Source organism: Pteropus vampyrus, unplaced genomic scaffold, assembly GCF_000151845.1.
Source record: "Pteropus vampyrus isolate Shadow unplaced genomic scaffold, Pvam_2.0 Scaffold244, whole genome shotgun sequence".
Lineage (NCBI taxonomy): Eukaryota > Metazoa > Chordata > Mammalia > Chiroptera > Pteropodidae > Pteropus > Pteropus vampyrus.
Genome location: NW_011889025.1, coordinates 2,477,035 through 2,484,983, shown reverse-complemented (window position 1 = coordinate 2,484,983; position 7,949 = coordinate 2,477,035). Strand labels below are relative to the sequence as shown.

The 7,949-nt window shown below is 37.0% G+C and overlaps 1 protein-coding gene and 1 pseudogene across 1 annotated transcript; both read right to left on the bottom strand.

Moving 5' to 3' along the window:
* Nucleotides 1-1,144: 1,144 nt before the first annotated feature.
* Nucleotides 1,145-2,260, bottom strand: LOC105301599 (annotated as a pseudogene).
* A 4,466-nt stretch (nucleotides 2,261-6,726) lies between these two features.
* On the bottom strand, nucleotides 6,727-6,999 carry LOC111729043 (serine-rich and transmembrane domain-containing protein 1-like). Its single transcript, XM_023520016.1, has one exon. It carries the CDS (start codon nucleotides 6,997-6,999, stop codon nucleotides 6,727-6,729), a length of 273 nt encoding a protein of 90 aa, XP_023375784.1.
* Between the last annotated feature and the right edge of the window lie 950 nt (nucleotides 7,000-7,949).

The following is a 7,949-nucleotide window of genomic DNA, read 5'->3' as shown; positions in this document are numbered from 1 at the left end:
CCACTGCCATAGCCTCTCAACTGGTCTCCCTGCATCCACTTGCCCTTCTTCAATCTGTCCTCCACACTGCTGCCAGAGTTCTTTTCTTCTCTATGCTTAAAATAAAGTTAAAAATCCATAACATTGTCCACGAGGCCCTGTATGTACTTGTCTCTATCAACCTTTCCAGCCTTCTGGAGAATTCTTACTCCCTGTGCTTCTTAAAGTGCGCCAAGTGTATTTGACCTCAGAATCCTTGCACATGCTGTTCTCTGTATGGAATGTGTGCCCTATTATCTCCTTTTGCTCATTCATTAGATTTTAGATTAGATATTATCTCCTTAGTAAAGTTTTCCCTACACTCTAGGCCAGGCTAGGCAGCATCGACTTCACTTTATATGTACCTAAGCGCCTTATACTTCTCCTTTATAAAGGAATATTCTTGTAATTATCTTGTAATTATCTGATATCCACCTCAGTAGGCTATAACCTTCACCAGGGTATAGAGTGTGTCTTGTTTTTCACACAGCAGGTGCTGAATAAATGTTGAATGAGTGAATGAATGAATTTAGGTATTTATCATCTTTGCCAGATTGTAAACTTTCTGATTGCAAACTTTAGGTCCCCACACAGCCTATAACAATTTATTCTTTTTTTTTTTTTTTAGGCTACATCTATAATTTTATTACAAAACTATTATTTTAGCATTAGTTGGTTGCAGTGATAACAACATACTGTGTGACATAGCAACTCTAATGTTACAATTGCATTTCAGGCTTCCTGAACTGATATTTAAGTTACCACATATCCATTACACGTTATCTGCAATCATTAATGCTGCAAATCCTGATGTATATATCATTTAGAGAGGAGTAGATGCTAAAGGATTAGAGTAAATATCGATAAGACTACAAAAGTTCCTTTATGGGACTTTCTTTCCCCTTTCCCTCAAATTACTTTGTTTTAAAAGAATTGAATTACTTGGAGCTAGTTTGAATAGCAGCAGCATCCAAGGTACATCACGCTTAGTTCTTGTTAAAAAGCAATACATGTACGATGCACGTTTTACACCACAGGCAAAGAAAATGATCACTCTAGCTTTAAACTCCTGCATTAGAGTGTGTTTAAAAAATAACAACACTCCATTAAGTTCTTCTGGATGGTGTTATTGCTGTACATTTGTTGGTGGGTCACTTTCTGTGCTGTTTGCTTTGAAGGGATCTTCCAATATATCTCCAATATTCCTTTTTTATAGTGTCCTTTTCTTCAGCTAGGATTTCACATTAACTCTAATGCTTTATTAAGACTGTCCTCCTTGTTGTCATATTGGTTTTCTAGCTTATCTTCATAGATATCCACAAGAAAGGCAATTAGGTAGAGGGAACTGTGACTTTGTTGTAAATCAAGCAATTGATTCAATAGATTGGAATATTTAGAAAGACCACAATCCTGCAAAACCCCTTTCATATAGTTCCATGCACTTTCATTCCATGGTACTCATTTGATTATTTCCAGAGTGTACTGGACTTCTCTCTCCAATATAGCATGATCATTGTAGCTAGTGTTAGAAATTTTGAAGTATCTTTAGTTCCAGAAAAAGTTATTTCTCATGTCCTCTTTAAGAAGTTGGGCTATATACTGCAGCTCATTATTCCAAAGTTTAAAGTCATGAATAACCCACTGTCGATATTGCCAGGCATGATAATTCTTTGCATCTTGATTAAGAATATCAGCAATAAACTCAAGCTCCTGAGATGGATCTTTTAGCCATTCCACTAATATCTATGATGCCAAACTTGGGACTGTTCTCCTATTATTGCAGTGACGTAGTTCATTTCTTCATGCAGATAGTTTTGAAATGACTTTAAGAGAACTCTTTGAAAACACCACACTGTATAATTGGCTGCATTTAACTCAGTAGCATCTCGTTAGTTTAAAAGCTCCTTCACTTCTTTCTTCATGCAGAACGGCCCAGAAATTATCATAAACATCGCTAAATTTTTCATTATAAATTATCTGGCCCACTGGATTGAGGCCATTGTTCTGCAGCACTGGATCTGTATCAGCCCATTCTGCTCTGTCCCTGCAAGATACAGGTGGGGGAGTCCAGACTCAGGAACCCGTCATCCATAGGGGATGGCACCACTTCTTCGGCCTCAGCCACCATCACTTTTTCTTGCTGTTGCTGGGGCAACAGGGGATGCGGCTGAGGTAGTGGCGGCTTGGGCTGACCAGGCTCACTGCCCTGTGTAACCTCTCCTACCCGCTTGGTGGCCGCCATCTCACCTCCGTCCACAGTGGAGGTGGCGGCAGAGCCCTAACAATTCATTCTTTGTGGTTAGAGGAAGCATCTCTAGCGACTAATGCTCTCCCTTTTAATTTCATTGCATTTATTATAGAACACAAATGGAATTGCTGTATGCACTTAAAACACTATACAATTTTAAATAAGGACACTATTTTTACCTAAGAAGAGATGTTCTAATTTCAGGGGTGGGGGCGAAGGAGGCAGGAAGAAATAATCATGGATATGAAAAACTGGCATTGACTGTGGGGATTAAGTCAAATTATCATAGGGAGTTGCATTGTGGGTGATAATCCATCTATATATCTACCACTTCCCTTCATCCATATAAATCGAAGCTGCAAGGTTTGCCTTTGTGTTAAATTTCCTAGTCTGTTAACATATGTTGCTGTGGCTATAAAATTAAAGAGATGGCAGAATTTTGCTTATTTGTTTTGAATTTGGGCGCAGGGAGTTATTTATCTGTAGAGCTCAATTGTTGTCTGCAGAACTTGCAGTGGTATAGAATGGATAGGTTTGAAATATGTATTCAGTGTCCAGAAAGCAAAGTATGATGGGATGAGTACTAAAATAGGAATCCCAAGACTAGCAGTGTCATTTTGACTTGGCTTCTGTGTAACCACAAGTGCCTCAATAATCTCTCTGTGTTCATGTCTTCTTTTGTAAAACAGACTATAATACCTTCACTCATTACACACATGGTTGCTGTGAGGATCAAATGAAGAAAGCGCAAAATGTAAGATACATTTAAAAAATAATGTGGGGAGGGGAATGTTGAAAGATATTGACACTCTAGTTACCTTATCTCATTCTCTCCTCAGGTTATCTTCATTGACAGCTAGTAGTCATGATCCATTTTTCACATCCTACTACTAAAGAAACAAACTAACACACCAATAAGTTTGCAAATGGGAAGAAAATAAAAGGTAGGAGATTGGTGAATAAAAAAATAATGACACTTCAAAATTATAAATCCTACCAATTTTCCGATGTTACAATTTATATTGGAATGATGAGGCTAATGTTCTTTACATTCTTCAGACAATAGATATTTGTTATTAACAAACCAAACAATTTATTTTCCAGGGATCGAAAATGACATGCTAAATATTAATTCGACTATTTCTGTTTTTATACAATATGAATCTATTTCAAATATTAATGATTTCAAACAAAAGAAAGCCAATTTTTTTCTTCAACACAATTCTTCATTTTGTTCAAAAAGTTCCTTTTGTACAAATGCAGGTGAATGACATGTATTACTAGATATAACCATTTAATTGCATTAAATGAACCCCTTTTACCTACTTAGCAAGTACGGCAGTGTCTGAAGCTGTCAAACTCAGTTATGAGTCCAAAGCTTCAGATTTGGCATGTATGAAAAGGTTAGGCCAGATGAACCTATCTTGATTAACCCCAATATTTCTTGCCTAATACATAATACATAAGCCTTTTACAATAGACCTTGTTTTATACAACCCATGATTCTGAAATGTATGCAAAGTACATTTTTTGAAATTTAATATCTTTAAACATATTAGGAGAGTTTACTATTTAAAGAATTCATATAGTGAGTCTTTTTATTAAGTTGAATTATATGAAATTGCCAATATTTGATCATTTTTGACTTACAGAAATGGCAATTACATGTAGATCAGCACTATAACAAGTAGAGAATCATTTTTTCACCTTACAACAGAGTACATCTATATATAAATAACCTATCTGTTTACATTTAGGCTAACATGAATTTTTTGGGAGAGTGAGGGTTGGGGAGAGAATTGACAAGTCAGCATTTTGGATAGATGGATAAATTCAAATTATGCCCATTGATTGCTCTAGCTGCCTCTTTGAGCAGTAATATATGTTAATTAATACATTGGGGAATATAATTTAATATAAATGGAAGATTCTTTATAGTAAGTTTGCTATGATGAAAACATTGTTTATTTTCCTAAAGATTAAATACCATGTGTGTCACCATAATGACACATCTGCTTAAATGCATCTCTATTTATGTTATCACTGGAAACTGTGAAGGGTTATGCTGCTATTTTAGTGCAATCTGTGCCGTGTGCTTTGGTTAATGCTCAGTGAAGATCTGGATCCCGTGGGGTAGTTGTGATGAAAGAGGGCGGTTGTTTTCCAGGTGAGTAACCTAAACATAAATTAGCAATCTTCATCCAAGTCAGTGATTAAAGAGTAGTTTTAAACTCCTGAAATTTGGGTTGGGGGGGTAGGTGAGCAGGGAATAGATTTTTAGTCTGTCTGTTCATTAGATTCAGCAACAAGCCATTGGGTATCTCGCTGTTCACTGCTGTTGAAAGTGTAATCAATTTCTTCATTTATCCAGCCACTGACTTAACTGTAAAGTGCATTCAAATACTGTAAGCACAAAAAGGAGAGGGAAGATGTGTGTCCTTAAGATGTTCTGGGGTATATTTCCAGCCTTTGAGGAAGTCCATATATGGCCACCAAGAACTAAAATTTTAAAGGGTACATGGAGTCTGGGTGTAGAATAAAGACACAACTTAAACCACCAAATGTAATAATGTTAACAGTCACTTTGTATTTGGGAAAATAGAATGCCAAAAGGGAAGTGAAGCCCTGTCTGAGTCTTAGCTTACCTGCTGATCTCTCCTGAATGGTGCAGAACGCAGCTGCCATCTTTTAACAATGCACTTTTGTAACAGTTGTGCCAGAGTCAGGCTTGCTGCTAAGTTTAGCTCTGCATGTGGGGATTTTACACTTTGCAGCCCCTTGGAGAGTGGAATATTGGCAAATGACTGTGTATAAAAGGAGAAAGCACTTGGGAATTTCACCACCAAGCTAGATTTAGACCAGAGTAAAGGGGCCAATCTAAATTGGTAACAGACTAGAGAGAGCTACATGTCTGGTGGAGGTGGCATTAACCTAACATCCATTCCATTTCTCTCTCGCCACCACTGCAGTTCCCAAGGGAGCACCCTGTGAAATTTGATGACCACCTTTTAGATGCAAGAGAGAACTGTTTTTTTTTTTAAAGCAGGAAGAATTCAACACAGGTGTCTTAGTTCTTTGGTGACAAGAATATGACCAGCCTTCTAATTTCTAATTTGTAAACAGTACTTATTTCCTTTGGTTCCCCTTTGGAACTTTAATTTTTAAAAAATCAAATTCTTTCTCTACTACTGGCATACAAGGGCTACTTATGAGAATGGAATTTTTCAAAATATATCTCTTATAGGTAATAAATGAAATACTTCATCTTTTGGCAGGGGTCAAGAAGGGAGGAACATTTTCTGGGAAAGAGAAATGTGAATTTGAGAACATTGCTCTCAGTAAAAATTTGTTGGAGGGTGTCGTTTAGTCCTTTCCTCCTTTGTCTCTCTTTGTTTTTCTTACACTCAGATCTAAAAGTATAGTGATGACTAAATAGCTCTCTGATCATTTTTCAGAAACATCTGGCATCCAGAGTCTTGTATTCATTCATTCCATTCATCTTTGTCCAAAGCCACAATTGTTCAACAATAGAATATCAATATTATTTCATTTCTGCTTTAAAGTACAGTTTAGCCTTCTTTGCTAAGGTCACCTTTAAACAAAGCTCATATTTGTGTGCACCTAAATCCTGGAGCATGATATGGAGGGAGAAAAGGCAAAGAAGCTGCACATATAATGTAAGGTTCATTGTCAACACATTTTGACTTAATTTTCCCTTGGTTTTGGGGAAGCTCATTATTCCAAATTTTCATATTACATCTGCCATTACCTAAGTTTTTAAAGGTCCAGTAATAGTAATAACACAGATATAAAATGCACATTTTCCCTCTCTAGATGAGTTTGTGACTGGAAACAACTTTTTGCAAGCTTGCTCTTTAAACTGAAACAGTTTCTTTAAAACTCTTCTTTCATTTGAGACAAACACAATGGCCTCAGATGATAAAATCACTGCTCCTTTGGGAAAAGGTTCATGGTCCCTTCCATTCATCTCTGATATGGTTTAGCTTCTTGTCAGCAGAAGCGATTCTTTAGGGTCCAAGTGCTAAAATTAAAATGTCTTTTTCTTGGGGTACCATCTTTGAACAGTCAGCCCTTTCGAAGGCAAATTTTCCTTGTTCTTGGAGCTTCCAGAGATCCTGTGTTTTGTTTACAATAGCTGCACATGAATTTCTGTGGTCTGAGGTTTGCTTAAAGCCCAGGCTCTTTGGTTACTATGGAAACATACCCTCCCAACCAGCTGCCATTTCCTATATTCCTGGCAAAGAATAAGTCTTAAACCTGTTAGCTATCCCATTAGCAGAGTCAAGATAGAGAAAAACACAAAGAAACATGAATGATTTTTTGTTAAATGAACTTGTTGATTCCTTACATGGGAAGCTATGCATAAAAAAGGAAGCTTTCCTGAACACCAACATACAAGGGTTTACTGAAATCCACTAAGGCTCATCTTCATCCTGGCATTAAGGAGTGGGGATTCGACTCTGCATCTCTACATCTGTGAATTGAGGAACACTTTCTGTGCTCTCAGAGGTGATGGGTGAGATGACGTGTTTGAGTCGAAGGAGCATTGTGAAGAGCAGGATGAGGAGAATGGCCAGGAGGCTCAGGAATAAGCCCACATACATATACAGATTGGAATACTTATCTGAAGTGGTGTCAACTTCTGTTGCCAGGGTGGGAAAATGGGCCCGCCCAGTGAGATTTCCATGGTACTTGAAATGCACCTCTGTCATCATTTAAGACTTGAATTGGTACCTGTTTCTATTTGATTTCTATTGCTCTTGAGGCATTGCACAGTCACTTAGACTGTCTCTGAATAAAAAAAGAAATCACGACCAGAGCCAAGTCAGTAGTGCACAAGCAAGAAAATGATGATGTTCTAATATGGCAATTGCCACACCTTCTCTGTCCTCCAGCATAGCACCCCCACCCCCCAGCTACGTTTTATCAGAACTTCTTAATCTTTAAAAAATTACATATGTATATATATATATATATATATATATATATATAGACACATATGTATATGTGTGTGTGTGTATATATATGTATATCTTTTATTTTCCACAGTCCTACTCTTATACTGATTAAAATAAAAATGGTGAAATTGCTTTATAATTAATACTGGTATGGGGACAAGAATCTCTCAGAATATTAAATCAGACTTTTGCTCTGTTTTGGTGCAAGGAGAAAGGGTTCTGTTTTACCTATGACTCATCTAAATGTGTGTACTAATTATGTGGATTTAACTGGGTTCTTCTGTGAGGAGACTTTCTAAAGGCTTTTATATTTTAGGCTTAGCATATCTGAGTTTTCATCCTTCTCGTTTTTCTGAATCTCCCCTAAGGATGGAGCTTGTAGGATTCCTGCCCAGCTGCCACAGCTTGAGAGCTATAAGTCTAGAGGATGTGAGTTTTCTACAGCTTTGTTGATGTCCCTCACTGTAGGCTTGAGGGAAAGTGTTGTCAGACCTGGTAATTCTCAGATGAAGGAAGTCTTAGAGATGTTGACAGCAGTAGGTTTATGCTCAGAAGATTTGACTCTCAAGATTCTTCAACAGATTTATTTCCCTAAAAATAAAAAAAAATAAAAAAAATGAAAGATTCAGGTGTCTAAGAAAAACAGATGGAAATTTCTTTGAAGTAAAAAGTTTGCTATGGGCAAATTAGTTTCAAAATGATAT

What these genes read in the sequence shown, in the direction of transcription:
- LOC111729043 (XM_023520016.1), bottom strand. Translation starts at nt 6,999, where the DNA reads ATGACAGAGGTGCATTTCAAGTACCATGGAAATCTCACTGGGCGGGCC.